At 48.4% G+C, this 19970-nt stretch overlaps 1 protein-coding gene across 1 annotated transcript in view; it reads right to left on the reverse strand.

The window, feature by feature from the left end:
* The window catches only part of igdcc3 (immunoglobulin superfamily, DCC subclass, member 3), a gene marked incomplete at both ends in the record, with an annotated part of 66715 nt that extends 47220 nt beyond the window's left edge, over window positions 1–19495 (reverse strand). Inside the window, one exon of the mRNA XM_084308235.1 lies at window positions 19465–19495. Coding sequence (XP_084164361.1) covers window positions 19465–19495 — 31 coding nt within the window. The remainder of the gene's footprint in view (window positions 1–19464) is intronic.
* Between the last annotated feature and the right edge of the window lie 475 nt (window positions 19496–19970).

The raw sequence follows: 19970 nt of genomic DNA on the forward strand, positions 1-19970 counted from the left end.
GATATTGGCTTTTTTACCGATACCGATATACCGATATTGTCCAACACTTAATTTCCGATACCGATATCAACCGATACCGATATATGCAGGGTTCCCCCCCCAAAAAACGGAATAATTTCAGGTAATTAATATTACATATCTCTTGTAGTTGAATTAACACAACATTATGCATACTTTCGACAATAAATAAAATCTGAATTTGTTCTTACTTGCTTGCCTGGGTAAATAAAGGTTAAATAAATGTAAAAAAATATATATATATTGAATTTTTTTTTTAAATAATTTAATTTCCGATATCACATTTTAATGCCAATATCGGACATCCCTAATTCAGACATTCCTAACAGTTCTCAAGTTCTACCACCGTTATGCATGCTCCCAGTTGTGGAGCCTGATGGTTGCTGGTACGAAGGACTGGCCGAGGCGGTTCGTGGTGTGTCGGGGGGGTATGAGTCTGTGTCTGAACGTGCTTCTCATCTTGGCTGGCTCCTCATAGAGGGGGTAGGAGGGGTTTCCCAGGATAGTGTCCAGCTTCTTCCTCTCTTGTTCAGTTTGTTGGTGTCCCTTGAGTTGATGTTAGTAGGGGGCCTCGTCTCGCCTCTCCGGTAGTACACCACCAGCTCCTTGGTCTTGCTGATGTTGAGTTGGAGGTGGTTGTTGTCTCACCACCCTACGAAGCTCTCCACCATGGGCTCTGTACTAATCCTCGTTGTCATCTGTGATGTAACTGATGATGGAGGAGTTGACTGAGAACTTCTGTAGCAGAAGTCGGAGGTGTAGAAGGTGATCAGGAAGGGTGAAGGCACAGTTTCTTGGGGGGGGGGGGGGGGGGGGGGGCGTTGCTCACCAGCTCATCTGATCGGCTGCCTTGTCAGTCTGACGTACCATAGTATGTTGGTAAGGTAATCAGTGATCCAACTGTATATTAGGGATGAGCCCAAATATGAATATGAATTGGGGGAAAGCACAATGAGATGGGCACAAATGTTTTTATTGCACAGATATTAATATTATTATTCAGGGGGGGGGGGGGGGGGGGGATTATGAGCTCCATTGATGCGGCCACCTGTCCTCCCTCAAAAACCATCTGTCGAACTTTGCTGTCAAAACTACCTGTAGGAGGAGCGGCTGGGTGGCGCAGCGGAGATTGCGCTCGTCACCTATGCAAGAGACTCCGGTCTCGAATCCGGGTGTCAGCATTGCCTCCGGCTTGGACCGGCCGTCATACTGGCTCAATTGGCAGAGTCAGCGGGTGAAAGTCGATGGGTGGTAATCTGGACGTTGTGGACAGCGACTCCTACAGGTCGGTTGGGGGTCGCCTGCACCTAGAGACGTCTGCAGGACAGGAGGTAAACTAGAGACGTCTGCAGGACAGGAGACAAACTAGAGACGTCTGCAGGACAGGAGGTAAACTAGAGACGTCTGCAGGACAGGAGGTAAACTAGAGACGTCTGCAGGACAGGAGGTAAACTAGAGACGTCTGCAGGACAGGAGACAAACTAGAGACGTCTGCAGGACAGGAGGTAAACTAGAGACGTCTGCAGGACAGGAGACAAACTAGAGACGTCTGCAGGACAGACAGGAGGTAAACTAGAGACGTCTGCAGGACAGGAGACAAACTAGAGACGTCTGCAGGACAGGAGACAAACTAGAGACGTCTGCAGGACAGGAGACAAACTAGAGACATCTGCAGGACAGGAGGTAAACTAGAGATATTCTGCAGGACATGAGACAAACTAGAGACGTCTGCAGGACAGGAGGTAAACTAGAGACATCTGCAGGACATGAGACAAACTAGAGACGTCTGCAGGACAGGAGGTAAACTAGAGACGTCTGCAGGACAGGAGACAAACTAGAGATGTCTGCAGGACAGGAGGTAACTAGAGACGTCTGCAGGACAGGAGACAAACTAGAGACGTCTGCAGGACAGGAGGTAAACTAGAGACGTCTGCAGGACAGGAGGTAAACTAGAGACCTCTGCAGGACAGGAGACAAACTAGAGACGTCTGCAGGACAGACAGGAGGTAAACTAGAGACGTCTGCAGGACAGGAGACAAACTAGAGACGTCTGCAGGACAGGAGGTAAACTAGAGACGTCTGCAGGACAGGAGGTAAACTAGAGACGTCTGCAAGACAGACAGGAGGTAAACTAGAGACGTCTGCAGGATAGACAGGAGGTAAACTAGAGACGTCTGCAGGACAGGAGACAAACTAGAGATGTCTGCAGGACAGGAGACAAACTAGAGACGTCTGCAGGACAGGAGACAAACTAGAGACGTCTGCAGGACAGGAGGTAAACTAGAGACGTCTGCAGGACAGGAGACAAACTAGAGATGTCTGCAGGACAGGAGACAAACTAGAGATGTCTGCAGGACAGGAGACAAACTAGAGACGTCTGCAGGACAGGAGGTAAACTAGAGACATCTGCAGGACATGAGACAAACTAGAGACGTCTGCAGAACAGGAGGTAAACTAGAGACGTCTGCAGGACAGGAGACAAACTAGAGATGTCTGCAGGACAGGAGGTAAACTAGAGACGTCTGCAGGACAGGAGGTAAACTAGAGACGTCTGCAGGACAGGAGACAAACTAGAGACGTCTGCAGGACAGGAGACAAACTAGAGACGTCTGCAGGACAGACAGGAGGTAAACTAGAGACGTCTGCAGGACAGGAGGTAAACTAGAGACGTCTGCAGGACAGACAGGAGGTAAACTAGAGACGTCTGCAGGACAGGAGGTAAACTAGAGACGTCTGCAGGACAGGAGGTAAACTAGAGACGTCTGCAGGACAGGAGACAAACTAGAGACGTCTGCAGGACAGGAGGTAAATTAGAGACGTCTGCAGGACAGGAGGTAAACTAGAGACGTCTGCAGGACAGACAGGAGGTAAACTAGAGACGTCTGCAGGACAGGAGGTAAACTAGAGACGTCTGCAGGACAGGAGACAAACTAGAGAAGTCTGCAGGACAGACAGGAGGTAAACTAGAGACATCTGCAGGACAGGAGACAAACTAGAGAAGTCTGCAGGACAGACAGGAGGTAAACTAGAGACGTCTGCAGGACAGACAGGAGGTAAACTAGAGATGTCTGCAGGACAGACAGGAGGTAAACTTGAGACGTCTGCAGGACAGGAGGTAAACTAGAGACGTCTGCAGGACAGGAGGTAAACTAGAGATGTCTGCAGGACAGGAGGTAAACTAGAGACGTCTGCAGGACAGGAGACAAACTAGAGACGTCTGCAGGACAGACAGGAGGTAAACTAGAGACGTCTGCAGGACAGGAGGTAAACTAGAGACATCTGCAGGACAGGAGACAAACTAGAGACGTCTGCAGGACAGACAGGAGGTAAACTAGAGACGTCTGCAGGACAGGAGGTAAACTAGAGACGTCTGCAGGACAGGAGGTAAACTAGAGACGTCTGCAGGACAGGAGGTAAACTAGAGACGTCTGCAGGACAGGAGACAAACTAGAGACGTCTGCAGGACAGGAGGTAAACTAGAGACGTCTGCAGGACAGGAGACAAACTAGAGACGTCTGCAGGACAGACAGGAGGTAAACTAGAGACGTCTGCAGGACAGGAGACAAACTAGAGACGTCTGCAGGACAGGAGACAAACTAGAGACGTCTGCAGGACAGGAGACAAACTAGAGACATCTGCAGGACAGGAGGTAAACTAGAGATATTCTGCAGGACATGAGACAAACTAGAGACGTCTGCAGGACAGGAGGTAAACTAGAGACATCTGCAGGACATGAGACAAACTAGAGACGTCTGCAGGACAGGAGGTAAACTAGAGACGTCTGCAGGACAGGAGACAAACTAGAGATGTCTGCAGGACAGGAGGTAACTAGAGACGTCTGCAGGACAGGAGACAAACTAGAGACGTCTGCAGGACAGGAGGTAAACTAGAGACGTCTGCAGGACAGGAGGTAAACTAGAGACGTCTGCAGGACAGGAGACAAACTAGAGACGTCTGCAGGACAGACAGGAGGTAAACTAGAGACGTCTGCAGGACAGGAGACAAACTAGAGACGTCTGCAGGACAGGAGGTAAACTAGAGACGTCTGCAGGACAGGAGGTAAACTAGAGACGTCTGCAAGACAGACAGGAGGTAAACTAGAGACGTCTGCAGGACAGGAGACAAACTAGAGATGTCTGCAGGACAGGAGACAAACTAGAGACGTCTGCAGGACAGGAGACAAACTAGAGACGTCTGCAGGACAGGAGGTAAACTAGAGACGTCTGCAGGACAGGAGACAAACTAGAGATGTCTGCAGGACAGGAGACAAACTAGAGATGTCTGCAGGACAGGAGACAAACTAGAGACGTCTGCAGGACAGGAGGTAAACTAGAGACATCTGCAGGACATGAGACAAACTAGAGACGTCTGCAGAACAGGAGGTAAACTAGAGACGTCTGCAGGACAGGAGACAAACTAGAGATGTCTGCAGGACAGGAGGTAAACTAGAGACGTCTGCAGGACAGGAGGTAAACTAGAGACGTCTGCAGGACAGGAGACAAACTAGAGACGTCTGCAGGACAGGAGACAAACTAGAGACGTCTGCAGGACAGACAGGAGGTAAACTAGAGACGTCTGCAGGACAGACAGGAGGTAAACTAGAGACGTCTGCAGGACAGGAGGTAAACTAGAGACGTCTGCAGGACAGGAGGTAAACTAGAGATGTCTGCAGGACAGGAGACAAACTAGAGACGTCTGCAGGACAGGAGGTAAATTAGAGACGTCTGCAGGACAGGAGGTAAACTAGAGACGTCTGCAGGACAGACAGGAGGTAAACTAGAGACGTCTGCAGGACAGGAGGTAGACTAGAGATGTCTGCAGGACAGGAGACAAACTAGAGACGTCTGCAGGACAGGAGGTAAATTAGAGACGTCTGCAGGACAGGAGGTAAACTAGAGACGTCTGCAGGACAGACAGGAGGTAAACTAGAGACATCTGCAGGACAGGAGACAAACTAGAGAAGTCTGCAGGACAGACAGGAGGTAAACTAGAGACGTCTGCAGGACAGACAGGAGGTAAACTAGAGATGTCTGCAGGACAGACAGGAGGTAAACTTGAGACGTCTGCAGGACAGGAGGTAAACTAGAGACGTCTGCAGGACAGGAGGTAAACTAGAGATGTCTGCAGGACAGGAGGTAAACTAGAGACATCTGCAGGACATGAGACAAACTAGAGATGTCTGCAGAACAGGAGGTAAATTAGAGACGTCTGCAGGACAGGAGGTAAACTAGAGACGTCTGCAGGACAGACAGGAGGTAAACTAGAGACGTCTGCAGGACAGGAGACAAACTAGAGATGTCTGCAGGACAGGAGGTAAACTAGAGACGTCTGCAGGACAGGAGGTAAACTAGAGACGTCTGCAGGACAGGAGACAAACTAGAGACGTCTGCAGGACAGGAGACAAACTAGAGACGTCTGCAGGACAGACAGGAGGTAAACTAGAGACGTCTGCAGGACAGGAGGTAAACTAGAGACGTCTGCAGGACAGACAGGAGGTAAACTAGAGACGTCTGCAGGACAGGAGGTAAACTAGAGACGTCTGCAGGACAGGAGGTAAACTAGAGACGTCTGCAGGACAGGAGACAAACTAGAGACGTCTGCAGGACAGGAGGTAAATTAGAGACGTCTGCAGGACAGGAGGTAAACTAGAGACGTCTGCAGGACAGACAGGAGGTAAACTAGAGACGTCTGCAGGACAGGAGGTAAACTAGAGACGTCTGCAGGACAGGAGACAAACTAGAGAAGTCTGCAGGACAGACAGGAGGTAAACTAGAGACATCTGCAGGACAGGAGACAAACTAGAGAAGTCTGCAGGACAGACAGGAGGTAAACTAGAGACGTCTGCAGGACAGACAGGAGGTAAACTAGAGATGTCTGCAGGACAGACAGGAGGTAAACTTGAGACGTCTGCAGGACAGGAGGTAAACTAGAGACGTCTGCAGGACAGGAGGTAAACTAGAGATGTCTGCAGGACAGGAGGTAAACTAGAGACGTCTGCAGGACAGGAGACAAACTAGAGACGTCTGCAGGACAGACAGGAGGTAAACTAGAGACGTCTGCAGGACAGGAGGTAAACTAGAGACATCTGCAGGACAGGAGACAAACTAGAGACGTCTGCAGGACAGACAGGAGGTAAACTAGAGACGTCTGCAGGACAGGAGGTAAACTAGAGACGTCTGCAGGACAGGAGGTAAACTAGAGACGTCTGCAGGACAGGAGGTAAACTAGAGACGTCTGCAGGACAGGAGACAAACTAGAGACGTCTGAAGGACAGGAGGTAAACTAGAGACGTCTGCAGGACAGGAGACAAACTAGAGACGTCTGCAGGACAGACAGGAGGTAAACTAGAGACGTCTGCAGGACAGGAGACAAACTAGAGACGTCTGCAGGACAGGAGACAAACTAGAGACGTCTGCAGGACAGGAGACAAACTAGAGACATCTGCAGGACAGGAGGTAAACTAGAGATATTCTGCAGGACATGAGACAAACTAGAGACGTCTGCAGGACAGGAGGTAAACTAGAGACATCTGCAGGACATGAGACAAACTAGAGACGTCTGCAGGACAGGAGGTAAACTAGAGACGTCTGCAGGACAGGAGACAAACTAGAGATGTATGCAGGACAGGAGGTAACTAGAGACGTCTGCAGGACAGGAGGTAAACTAGAGACGTCTGCAGGACAGACAGGAGGTAAACTAGAGACGTCTGCAGGACAGGAGGTAAACTAGAGACGTCTGCAGGACAGGAGACAAACTAGAGAAGTCTGCAGGACAGACAGGAGGTAAACTAGAGACATCTGCAGGACAGGAGACAAACTAGAGAAGTCTGCAGGACAGACAGGAGGTAAACTAGAGACGTCTGCAGGACAGACAGGAGGTAAACTAGAGATGTCTGCAGGACAGACAGGAGGTAAACTTGAGACGTCTGCAGGACAGGAGGTAAACTAGAGACGTCTGCAGGACAGGAGGTAAACTAGAGATGTCTGCAGGACAGGAGGTAAACTAGAGACGTCTGCAGGACAGGAGACAAACTAGAGACGTCTGCAGGACAGACAGGAGGTAAACTAGAGACGTCTGCAGGACAGGAGGTAAACTAGAGACATCTGCAGGACAGGAGACAAACTAGAGACGTCTGCAGGACAGACAGGAGGTAAACTAGAGACGTCTGCAGGACAGGAGGTAAACTAGAGACGTCTGCAGGACAGGAGGTAAACTAGAGACGTCTGCAGGACAGGAGGTAAACTAGAGACGTCTGCAGGACAGGAGACAAACTAGAGACGTCTGCAGGACAGGAGGTAAACTAGAGACGTCTGCAGGACAGGAGACAAACTAGAGACGTCTGCAGGACAGACAGGAGGTAAACTAGAGACGTCTGCAGGACAGGAGACAAACTAGAGACGTCTGCAGGACAGGAGACAAACTAGAGACGTCTGCAGGACAGGAGACAAACTAGAGACATCTGCAGGACAGGAGGTAAACTAGAGATATTCTGCAGGACATGAGACAAACTAGAGACGTCTGCAGGACAGGAGGTAAACTAGAGACATCTGCAGGACATGAGACAAACTAGAGACGTCTGCAGGACAGGAGGTAAACTAGAGACGTCTGCAGGACAGGAGACAAACTAGAGATGTCTGCAGGACAGGAGGTAACTAGAGACGTCTGCAGGACAGGAGACAAACTAGAGACGACTGCAGGACAGCAGGTAAACTAGAGACGTCTGCAGGACAGGAGGTAAACTAGAGACGTCTGCAGGACAGGAGACAAACTAGAGACGTCTGCAGGACAGACAGGAGGTAAACTAGAGACGTCTGCAGGACAGGAGACAAACTAGAGACGTCTGCAGGACAGGGGGTAAACTAGAGACGTCTGCAGGACAGGAGGTAAACTAGAGACGTCTGCAAGACAGACAGGAGGTAAACTAGAGACGTCTGCAGGACAGGAGACAAACTAGAGATGTCTGCAGGACAGGAGACAAACTAGAGACGTCTGCAGGACAGGAGACAAACTAGAGACGTCTGCAGGACAGGAGGTAAACTAGAGACGTCTGCAGGACAGGAGACAAACTAGAGATGTCTGCAGGACAGGAGACAAACTAGAGATGTCTGCAGGACAGGAGACAAACTAGAGACGTCTGCAGGACAGGAGGTAAACTAGAGACATCTGCAGGACATGAGACAAACTAGAGACGTCTACAGAACAGGAGGTAAACTAGAGACGTCTGCAGGACAGGAGACAAACTAGAGATGTCTGCAGGACAGGAGGTAAACTAGAGACGTCTGCAGGACAGGAGGTAAACTAGAGACGTCTGCAGGACAGGAGACAAACTAGAGACGTCTGCAAGACAGGAGACAAACTAGAGACGTCTGCAGGACAGACAGGAGGTAAACTAGAGACGTCTGCAGGACAGGAGGTAAACTAGAGACGTCTGCAGGACAGACAGGAGGTAAACTAGAGACGTCTGCAGGACAGGAGGTAAACTAGAGACGTCTGCAGGACAGGAGGTAAACTAGAGACGTCTGCAGGACAGGAGACAAACTAGAGATGTCTGCAGGACAGGAGGTAACTAGAGACGTCTGCAGGACAGGAGACAAACTAGAGACGTCTGCAGGACAGGAGGTAAACTAGAGACGTCTGCAGGACAGGAGGTAAACTAGAGACCTCTGCAGGACAGGAGACAAACTAGAGACGTCTGCAGGACAGACAGGAGGTAAACTAGAGACGTCTGCAGGACAGGAGACAAACTAGAGACGTCTGCAGGACAGGAGGTAAACTAGAGACGTCTGCAGGACAGGAGGTAAACTAGAGACGTCTGCAAGACAGACAGGAGGTAAACTAGAGACGTCTGCAGGATAGACAGGAGGTAAACTAGAGACGTCTGCAGGACAGGAGACAAACTAGAGATGTCTGCAGGACAGGAGACAAACTAGAGACGTCTGCAGGACAGGAGACAAACTAGAGACGTCTGCAGGACAGGAGGTAAACTAGAGATGTCTGCAGGACAGGAGACAAACTAGAGATGTCTGCAGGACAGGAGACAAACTAGAGATGTCTGCAGGACAGGAGACAAACTAGAGACGTCTGCAGGACAGGAGGTAAACTAGAGACATCTGCAGGACATGAGACAAACTAGAGACGTCTGCAGAACAGGAGGTAAACTAGAGACGTCTGCAGGACAGGAGACAAACTAGAGATGTCTGCAGGACAGGAGGTAAACTAGAGACGTCTGCAGGACAGGAGGTAAACTAGAGACGTCTGCAGGACAGGAGACAAACTAGAGACGTCTGCAGGACAGGAGACAAACTAGAGACGTCTGCAGGACAGACAGGAGGTAAACTAGAGACGTCTGCAGGACAGGAGGTAAACTAGAGACGTCTGCAGGACAGACAGGAGGTAAACTAGAGACGTCTGCAGGACAGGAGGTAAACTAGAGACGTCTGCAGGACAGGAGGTAAACTAGAGACGTCTGCAGGACAGGAGACAAACTAGAGACGTCTGCAGGACAGGAGGTAAATTAGAGACGTCTGCAGGACAGGAGGTAAACTAGAGACGTCTGCAGGACAGACAGGAGGTAAACTAGAGACGTCTGCAGGACAGGAGGTAAACTAGAGACGTCTGCAGGACAGGAGACAAACTAGAGAAGTCTGCAGGACAGACAGGAGGTAAACTAGAGACATCTGCAGGACAGGAGACAAACTAGAGAAGTCTGCAGGACAGACAGGAGGTAAACTAGAGACGTCTGCAGGACAGACAGGAGGTAAACTAGAGATGTCTGCAGGACAGACAGGAGGTAAACTTGAGACGTCTGCAGGACAGGAGGTAAACTAGAGACGTCTGCAGGACAGGAGGTAAACTAGAGATGTCTGCAGGACAGGAGGTAAACTAGAGACGTCTGCAGGACAGGAGACAAACTAGAGACGTCTGCAGGACAGACAGGAGGTAAACTAGAGACGTCTGCAGGACAGGAGGTAAACTAGAGACATCTGCAGGACAGGAGACAAACTAGAGACGTCTGCAGGACAGACAGGAGGTAAACTAGAGACGTCTGCAGGACAGGAGGTAAACTAGAGACGTCTGCAGGACAGGAGGTAAACTAGAGACGTCTGCAGGACAGGAGGTAAACTAGAGACGTCTGCAGGACAGGAGACAAACTAGAGACGTCTGCAGGACAGGAGGTAAACTAGAGACGTCTGCAGGACAGGAGACAAACTAGAGACGTCTGCAGGACAGACAGGAGGTAAACTAGAGACGTCTGCAGGACAGGAGACAAACTAGAGACGTCTGCAGGACAGGAGACAAACTAGAGACGTCTGCAGGACAGGAGACAAACTAGAGACATCTGCAGGACAGGAGGTAAACTAGAGATATTCTGCAGGACATGAGACAAACTAGAGACGTCTGCAGGACAGGAGGTAAACTAGAGACATCTGCAGGACATGAGACAAACTAGAGACGTCTGCAGGACAGGAGGTAAACTAGAGACGTCTGCAGGACAGGAGACAAACTAGAGATGTCTGCAGGACAGGAGGTAACTAGAGACGTCTGCAGGACAGGAGACAAACTAGAGACGTCTGCAGGACAGGAGGTAAACTAGAGACGTCTGCAGGACAGGAGGTAAACTAGAGACGTCTGCAGGACAGGAGACAAACTAGAGACGTCTGCAGGACAGACAGGAGGTAAACTAGAGACGTCTGCAGGACAGGAGACAAACTAGAGACGTCTGCAGGACAGGAGGTAAACTAGAGACGTCTGCAGGACAGGAGGTAAACTAGAGACGTCTGCAAGACAGACAGGAGGTAAACTAGAGACGTCTGCAGGACAGGAGACAAACTAGAGATGTCTGCAGGACAGGAGACAAACTAGAGACGTCTGCAGGACAGGAGACAAACTAGAGACGTCTGCAGGACAGGAGGTAAACTAGAGACGTCTGCAGGACAGGAGACAAACTAGAGATGTCTGCAGGACAGGAGACAAACTAGAGATGTCTGCAGGACAGGAGACAAACTAGAGACGTCTGCAGGACAGGAGGTAAACTAGAGACATCTGCAGGACATGAGACAAACTAGAGACGTCTGCAGAACAGGAGGTAAACTAGAGACGTCTGCAGGACAGGAGACAAACTAGAGATGTCTGCAGGACAGGAGGTAAACTAGAGACGTCTGCAGGACAGGAGGTAAACTAGAGACGTCTGCAGGACAGGAGACAAACTAGAGACGTCTGCAGGACAGGAGACAAACTAGAGACGTCTGCAGGACAGACAGGAGGTAAACTAGAGACGTCTGCAGGACAGACAGGAGGTAAACTAGAGACGTCTGCAGGACAGGAGGTAAACTAGAGACGTCTGCAGGACAGGAGGTAAACTAGAGACGTCTGCAGGACAGGAGACAAACTAGAGACGTCTGCAGGACAGGAGGTAAATTAGAGACGTCTGCAGGACAGGAGGTAAACTAGAGACGTCTGCAGGACAGACAGGAGGTAAACTAGAGACGTCTGCAGGACAGGAGGTAGACTAGAGACGTCTGCAGGACAGGAGACAAACTAGAGAAGTCTGCAGGACAGACAGGAGGTAAACTAGAGACATCTGCAGGACAGGAGACAAACTAGAGAAGTCTGCAGGACAGACAGGAGGTAAACTAGAGACGTCTGCAGGACAGACAGGAGGTAAACTAGAGATGTCTGCAGGACAGACAGGAGGTAAACTTGAGACGTCTGCAGGACAGGAGGTAAACTAGAGACGTCTGCAGGACAGGAGGTAAACTAGAGATGTCTGCAGGACAGGAGGTAAACTAGAGACATCTGCAGGACATGAGACAAACTAGAGACGTCTGCAGAACAGGAGGTAAACTAGAGACGTCTGCAGGACAGGAGACAAACTAGAGATGTCTGCAGGACAGGAGGTAAACTAGAGACGTCTGCAGGACAGGAGGTAAACTAGAGACGTCTGCAGGACAGGAGACAAACTAGAGACGTCTGCAGGACAGGAGACAAACTAGAGACGTCTGCAGGACAGACAGGAGGTAAACTAGAGACGTCTGCAGGACAGGAGGTAAACTAGAGACGTCTGCAGGACAGACAGGAGGTAAACTAGAGACGTCTGCAGGACAGGAGGTAAACTAGAGACGTCTGCAGGACAGGAGGTAAACTAGAGACGTCTGCAGGACAGGAGACAAACTAGAGACGTCTGCAGGACAGGAGGTAAATTAGAGATGTCTGCAGGACAGGAGGTAAACTAGAGACGTCTGCAGGACAGACAGGAGGTAAACTAGAGACGTCTGCAGGACAGGAGGTAAACTAGAGACGTCTGCAGGACAGGAGACAAACTAGAGAAGTCTGCAGGACAGACAGGAGGTAAACTAGAGACATCTGCAGGACAGGAGACAAACTAGAGAAGTCTGCAGGACAGACAGGAGGTAAACTAGAGACGTCTGCAGGACAGACAGGAGGTAAACTAGAGATGTCTGCAGGACAGACAGGAGGTAAACTTGAGACGTCTGCAGGACAGGAGGTAAACTAGAGACGTCTGCAGGACAGGAGGTAAACTAGAGATGTCTGCAGGACAGGAGGTAAACTAGAGACGTCTGCAGGACAGGAGACAAACTAGAGACGTCTGCAGGACAGACAGGAGGTAAACTAGAGACGTCTGCAGGACAGGAGGTAAACTAGAGACATCTGCAGGACAGGAGACAAACTAGAGACGTCTGCAGGACAGACAGGAGGTAAACTAGAGACGTCTGCAGGACAGGAGGTAAACTAGAGACGTCTGCAGGACAGGAGGTAAACTAGAGACGTCTGCAGGACAGGAGACAAACTAGAGACGTCTGAAGGACAGGAGGTAAACTAGAGACGTCTGCAGGACAGGAGACAAACTAGAGACGTCTGCAGGACAGACAGGAGGTAAACTAGAGACGTCTGCAGGACAGGAGACAAACTAGAGACGTCTGCAGGACAGGAGACAAACTAGAGACGTCTGCAGGACAGGAGACAAACTAGAGACATCTGCAGGACAGGAGGTAAACTAGAGATATTCTGCAGGACATGAGACAAACTAGAGACGTCTGCAGGACAGGAGGTAAACTAGAGACATCTGCAGGACATGAGACAAACTAGAGACGTCTGCAGGACAGGAGGTAAACTAGAGACGTCTGCAGGATAGGAGACAAACTAGAGATGTCTGCAGGACAGGAGGTAACTAGAGACGTCTGCAGGACAGGAGGTAAACTAGAGACGTCTGCAGGACAGACAGGAGGTAAACTAGAGACGTCTGCAGGACAGGAGGTAAACTAGAGACGTCTGCAGGACAGGAGACAAACTAGAGAAGTCTGCAGGACAGACAGGAGGTAAACTAGAGACATCTGCAGGACAGGAGACAAACTAGAGAAGTCTGCAGGACAGACAGGAGGTAAACTAGAGACGTCTGCAGGACAGACAGGAGGTAAACTAGAGATGTCTGCAGGACAGACAGGAGGTAAACTTGAGACGTCTGCAGGACAGGAGGTAAACTAGAGACGTCTGCAGGACAGGAGGTAAACTAGAGATGTCTGCAGGACAGGAGGTAAACTAGAGACGTCTGCAGGACAGGAGACAAACTAGAGACGTCTGCAGGACAGACAGGAGGTAAACTAGAGACGTCTGCAGGACAGGAGGTAAACTAGAGACATCTGCAGGACAGGAGACAAACTAGAGACGTCTGCAGGACAGACAGGAGGTAAACTAGAGACGTCTGCAGGACAGGAGGTAAACTAGAGACGTCTGCAGGACAGGAGGTAAACTAGAGACGTCTGCAGGACAGGAGGTAAACTAGAGACGTCTGCAGGACAGGAGACAAACTAGAGACGTCTGCAGGACAGGAGGTAAACTAGAGACGTCTGCAGGACAGGAGACAAACTAGAGACGTCTGCAGGACAGACAGGAGGTAAACTAGAGACGTCTGCAGGACAGGAGACAAACTAGAGACGTCTGCAGGACAGGAGACAAACTAGAGACGTCTGCAGGACAGGAGACAAACTAGAGACATCTGCAGGACAGGAGGTAAACTAGAGATATTCTGCAGGACATGAGACAAACTAGAGACGTCTGCAGGACAGGAGGTAAACTAGAGACATCTGCAGGACATGAGACAAACTAGAGACGTCTGCAGGACAGGAGGTAAACTAGAGACGTCTGCAGGACAGGAGACAAACTAGAGATGTCTGCAGGACAGGAGGTAACTAGAGACGTCTGCAGGACAGGAGACAAACTAGAGACGACTGCAGGACAGCAGGTAAACTAGAGACGTCTGCAGGACAGGAGGTAAACTAGAGACGTCTGCAGGACAGGAGACAAACTAGAGACGTCTGCAGGACAGACAGGAGGTAAACTAGAGACGTCTGCAGGACAGGAGACAAACTAGAGACGTCTGCAGGACAGGGGGTAAACTAGAGACGTCTGCAGGACAGGAGGTAAACTAGAGACGTCTGCAAGACAGACAGGAGGTAAACTAGAGACGTCTGCAGGACAGGAGACAAACTAGAGATGTCTGCAGGACAGGAGACAAACTAGAGACGTCTGCAGGACAGGAGACAAACTAGAGACGTCTGCAGGACAGGAGGTAAACTAGAGACGTCTGCAGGACAGGAGACAAACTAGAGATGTCTGCAGGACAGGAGACAAACTAGAGATGTCTGCAGGACAGGAGACAAACTAGAGACGTCTGCAGGACAGGAGGTAAACTAGAGACATCTGCAGGACATGAGACAAACTAGAGACGTCTGCAGAACAGGAGGTAAACTAGAGACGTCTGCAGGACAGGAGACAAACTAGAGATGTCTGCAGGACAGGAGGTAAACTAGAGACGTCTGCAGGACAGGAGGTAAACTAGAGACGTCTGCAGGACAGGAGACAAACTAGAGACGTCTGCAGGACAGGAGACAAACTAGAGACGTCTGCAGGACAGACAGGAGGTAAACTAGAGACGTCTGCAGGACAGGAGGTAAACTAGAGACGTCTGCAGGACAGACAGGAGGTAAACTAGAGACGTCTGCAGGACAGGAGGTAAACTAGAGACGTCTGCAGGACAGGAGGTAAACTAGAGACGTCTGCAGGACAGGAGACAAACTAGAGACGTCTGCAGGACAGGAGGTAAATTAGAGACGTCTGCAGGACAGGAGGTAAACTAGAGACGTCTGCAGGACAGACAGGAGGTAAACTAGAGACGTCTGCAGGACAGGAGGTAGACTAGAGACGTCTGCAGGACAGGAGACAAACTAGAGAAGTCTGCAGGACAGACAGGAGGTAAACTAGAGACATCTGCAGGACAGGAGACAAACTAGAGAAGTCTGCAGGACAGACAGGAGGTAAACTAGAGACGTCTGCAGGACAGACAGGAGGTAAACTAGAGATGTCTGCAGGACAGACAGGAGGTAAACTTGAGACGTCTGCAGGACAGGAGGTAAACTAGAGACGTCTGCAGGACAGGAGGTAAACTAGAGATGTCTGCAGGACAGGAGGTAAACTAGAGACGTCTGCAGGACAGGAGACAAACTAGAGACGTCTGCAGGACAGACAGGAGGTAAACTAGAGACGTCTGAAGGACAGGAGGTAAACTAGAGACATCTGCAGGACAGGAGACAAACTAGAGACGTCTGCAGGACAGACAGGAGGTAAACTAGAGACGTCTGCAGGACAGGAGGTAAACTAGAGACGTCTGCAGGACAGGAGGTAAACTAGAGACGTCTGCAGGACAGGAGGTAAACTAGAGACGTCTGCAGGACAGGAGACAAACTAGAGACGTCTGCAGGACAGGAGGTAAATTAGAGACGTCTGCAGGACAGGAGGTAAACTAGAGACGTCTGCAGGATAGACAGGAGGTAAACTAGAGACGTCTGCAGGACAGGAGGTAAACTAGAGACATCTGCAGGACAGGAGACAAACTAGAGACGTCTGCAGGACAGGAGACAAACTAGAGACGTCTGCAGGACAGGAGACAAACTAGAGACGTCTGCAGGACAGGAGGTAAACTAGAGACGTCTGCAGGACAGGAGACAAACTAGAGACGTCTGCAGGACAGGAGGTAAACTAGAGACGTCTGCAGGACAGGAGGTAAACTAGAGACGTCTGCAGGACAGGAGACAAACTAGAGACGTCTGCAGGACAGGAGGTAAACTAGAGACGTCTGCAGGACAGGAGGTAAACTAGAGACGTCTGCAGGATAGACAGGAGGTAAACTAGAGACGTCTGCAGGATAGACAGGAGGTAAACTAGAGACGTCTGCAGGACAGGAGACAAACTAGAGACGTCTGCAGGACAGGAGACAAACTAGAGACGTCTGCAGGACAGGAGGTAAACTAGAGACGTCTACAGGACAGGAGACAAACTAGAGACGTCTGCAGGACAGGAGGTAAACTAGAGACGTCTGCAGGACAGGAGGTAAACTAGAGACGTCTGCAGGACAGGAGGTAAACTAGAGACGTCTGCAGGACAGGAGGTAAACTAGAGACGTCTGCAGGATAGACAGGAGGTAAACTAGAGACGTCTGCAGGACAGGAGACAAACTATCAGTTTGTCAGTCATCATCATCACCCACTCTGATGTGTGATAAACACTGGGCTGGGGGGAGGGGAGCGGAGGGGAGGGGAAGGGAGGGGAGGGGGGAGGCACTCTGCGCTTGACCTGTTCCTCCAGAGACTCTGATTATTGCACGCTTTCCCCCCCCTGTTTAGCTCTCGGTAACAACTAGGGGTGGGAATCACCAGAGGCCTCACGATACGATACAGTGTATTTGAATAGTGTACAGTGTATTTGAATGGTGTACAGTGTAATTTGAATGTGGTGTACAGTGTATTTGAATGTGGTGTACAGTGTATTTGAATGTGGTGTACAGTGTATTTGAATGGTGTACAGTGTATTTGAATGTGGTGTACAGTGGATTTGAATGTGGTGTACAGTGGATTTGAATGTGGTGTACAGTGGATTTGAATGTGGTGTACAATGTATTTGAATGTGGTGTAGTGTACAGTTAATCAAAGGACCTGGGGGATTACAAAACCGCCCAGTTCATGTACAGAGTCATACATCACAGCCTTCCTGACAAGATCTGTGAGAGAGCGGGACTCCAACGATATAACCTTAGAGGGAAACTCAAACTGGAACAGCAATCTTCAAGAACAACCAGGAAGGCTATGTGTATTTCTCTGTGTGGAGTTACCTTGTGGAATGATCTGGAGGAGGAGATCAAATCCAGTCAATCTATAAGTATATTAAAGAGGAAGTTCAAAAAGATGGTGTTCGCAAAGTATACCAGGGAGGAAGTTCAACTTATTGTATGAGAATGATTTGAAGGGAAGGGTGACATGAGAGTATAGTCTAGCGTGCGTGCGTGTGTGTGTGTGTGTGTGTGTGTGTGTGTGTGTGTGTGCGTGCGTGTGTGTGCCTGTTGTGTGTAGTTGAAGTATTTGCAAATTGTATTGTATCATATGCTGTGTATTGGAAATCGTGTCGTATTGTACTTGCTGAAGTATATATAATCTTGCAATTAGTTATTAATGGGGGATGGAAACGGATAAGCCTTGCTTCTTCCATCTCCTTTTCAAACAGTGTACAGTTTCTGTCTTTTTTTGGGGGGGGGGGGGGTTCCTCTTTTCCCATTTCATTTATTTTTTCAAATGTTGTTTTGCTGGACAATGGTAAATGTAGCCAAACTAACACTGTGGTTTGAAATAAAACTATTGAATCTTAAATCTTGAAACAGTGTATTTGCATGTGGAGTACAGTGTATTTCGGCACCCCACACCAGATCAAATCATCCCCAATAACCAGCATCACCTTTTCCAGCCAGAACCTCCCCCTCTCACCAGTAGTCACCAACCTGGGTGTAAAAATGGACCCCCACCTGACCTTTGACTCCCACATTAAGCACCTGTGCAAAACCTTATTCTTTCATAGCCAGACTCCGTCCCACACTCAGATGCGGAAAAACTCATTCACGCCTTTGTCTCCTCAAGGCTTGACTACTGCAACGCTGCAGTGGTGGTACCACTCGGTACCACGCCGTCCTAGCAGTTCGCTGAGCAGAAGTGCGCGCACGGATGTGCATGCCGCACACACAAAAATGCGTTCACAACTTTCACTCTACTGTCGCGCCGTTCGCCAAGTACCCGGTACGTATCACCTAGTCTTTGCATAGCATAACAAAGAAAGAGAAGTGCAAGACCAAAATACAAGCCCTGTGGGGGGTTTGCTTGAGCTGGTCTGTGCACACGCGAGGGAACATGGATGCGCGTGGCGTCCAGGCAGTTCTGATATTACGACTGCACCCCTGCTAGCAACGCACTGCTTATCGGGGTCCCTAGCAAGAGCATCCAGAAGCTCCAGTACATTCAGAACTGTGCTGCTAGGATCCTGATAAGAGTGCGGAAATATGATTGTAGCTGTGGACATTATATGGTTTCATCATTTATATGTTATTTCAGTTTGTAAGTCTAGTGTAATATTTGAGAATGTATTTATGTTGCATTTCTTATTTTCTTTATTATTTAATTCGCTACCATTTATAGTATATTCATTTTGACGTCTGGTTATATATGGTGTCCCGTTAGGCTGCTCTTGCGTTTTACTTTTGGGGACTGATTACGACACCTGCGAGCAAGCGGCAGGGATGGTCGGAGTTGTACAGGTTCCCCAGGACTGTTGACAAGAACAGAAGAATAAAACCCCTCTTATGTAGCATGCAGCCAACATCCATTTGTTTATTGCTAAGAGACAGGCGGAAATGGAGTTTATAGCTGTGTGATCATTTGGTTCAGCGGAGAAAATTGTGTGTAATCTGCGTAACTATGGAAACATACATTGTGCTTTCTAATGATGTCTCCTCAATGTTCAATGTTCAATGCAATGTTCAATGCAAGTAAAGCACTTTAAACTTTAAGTATGACTAAATGCTTTCTTGACTATATATATAGTAACTGTTCCAAAATGCATAGATTTCTATGTATTTTAGGGGTTTATATTTTTAATATAAATGTCAGATTGTTTTATTTATTTCATAGATTTCTATGCATTTCAGGAGTTTGGGGGGCTGGCTCCGCCAAATAATTAAATAACATAACCCTAACCTAACCCTAAAACCGAAATAAAGTTTAAAAAAAATAGTTACAAAATCCACCCATTTTCGCCCACAAACCGGCCAAAACCGGCAAAATTTTTCTCGCGCTCCCGCTTCATAGTTTTTGGTGCCCTTCTGTGCCCTACTGAAGTGCTGGGTCTAGATACGCCCCTGCACACACCCCTAATGTATATTATACAGGTGTAAACTCCTTCTCCTCGAGATGGGAGCTTCAGTTCCCACCTCCTATCTGCCAGCTCTCAGCCTCCACCTCTCAACTCCTACCTCTCAACTCCCTTCTACCTTTCAGCCTAGATGTGCCATTTCTATATAAATGCAGACATCCCTGCTGTCAGACATTGACCCACAGTTGAAGGACATGCGCAGGCAGAGGAGCATCTTGCTCCATTCATGGCAGGAATGAAGTGTAGGCTGTTGTAGCCTGGAACAGCAGCACTTGCAGGCTGTGCCCCTATGGCGTGGGTGTACAAGTTACAAGAGTGTTTGAATAATAATAATAATAATAATAATAATAATAATAATAATAATAATAATAATAATAATAATAATAATAATAATAATAATAATAATAATAATAATAATAATAATAATAATAATAATAATAATAATAATAATAATAATAATAATAATAATAATAATAATAATAATAATAATAATAATAATAATAATAATAATAATAATAATAATAATAATAATAATAATAATAATAATAATAATAATAATAATAATAATAATAATAATAATAATAATAATAATAATAATAATAATAATAAAATTTTATTAACACAAACAAAGCAAAGCAAAATACCAATACACATTTTTTATTTATTATTTATTTAAAAGAAAATGTGTA

Source organism: Notolepis coatsorum (assembly GCF_963971535.1).
Source record: "Notolepis coatsorum genome assembly, chromosome: 2".
NCBI classification, from domain to species: Eukaryota; Metazoa; Chordata; class Actinopteri; order Aulopiformes; family Paralepididae; genus Notolepis; species Notolepis coatsorum.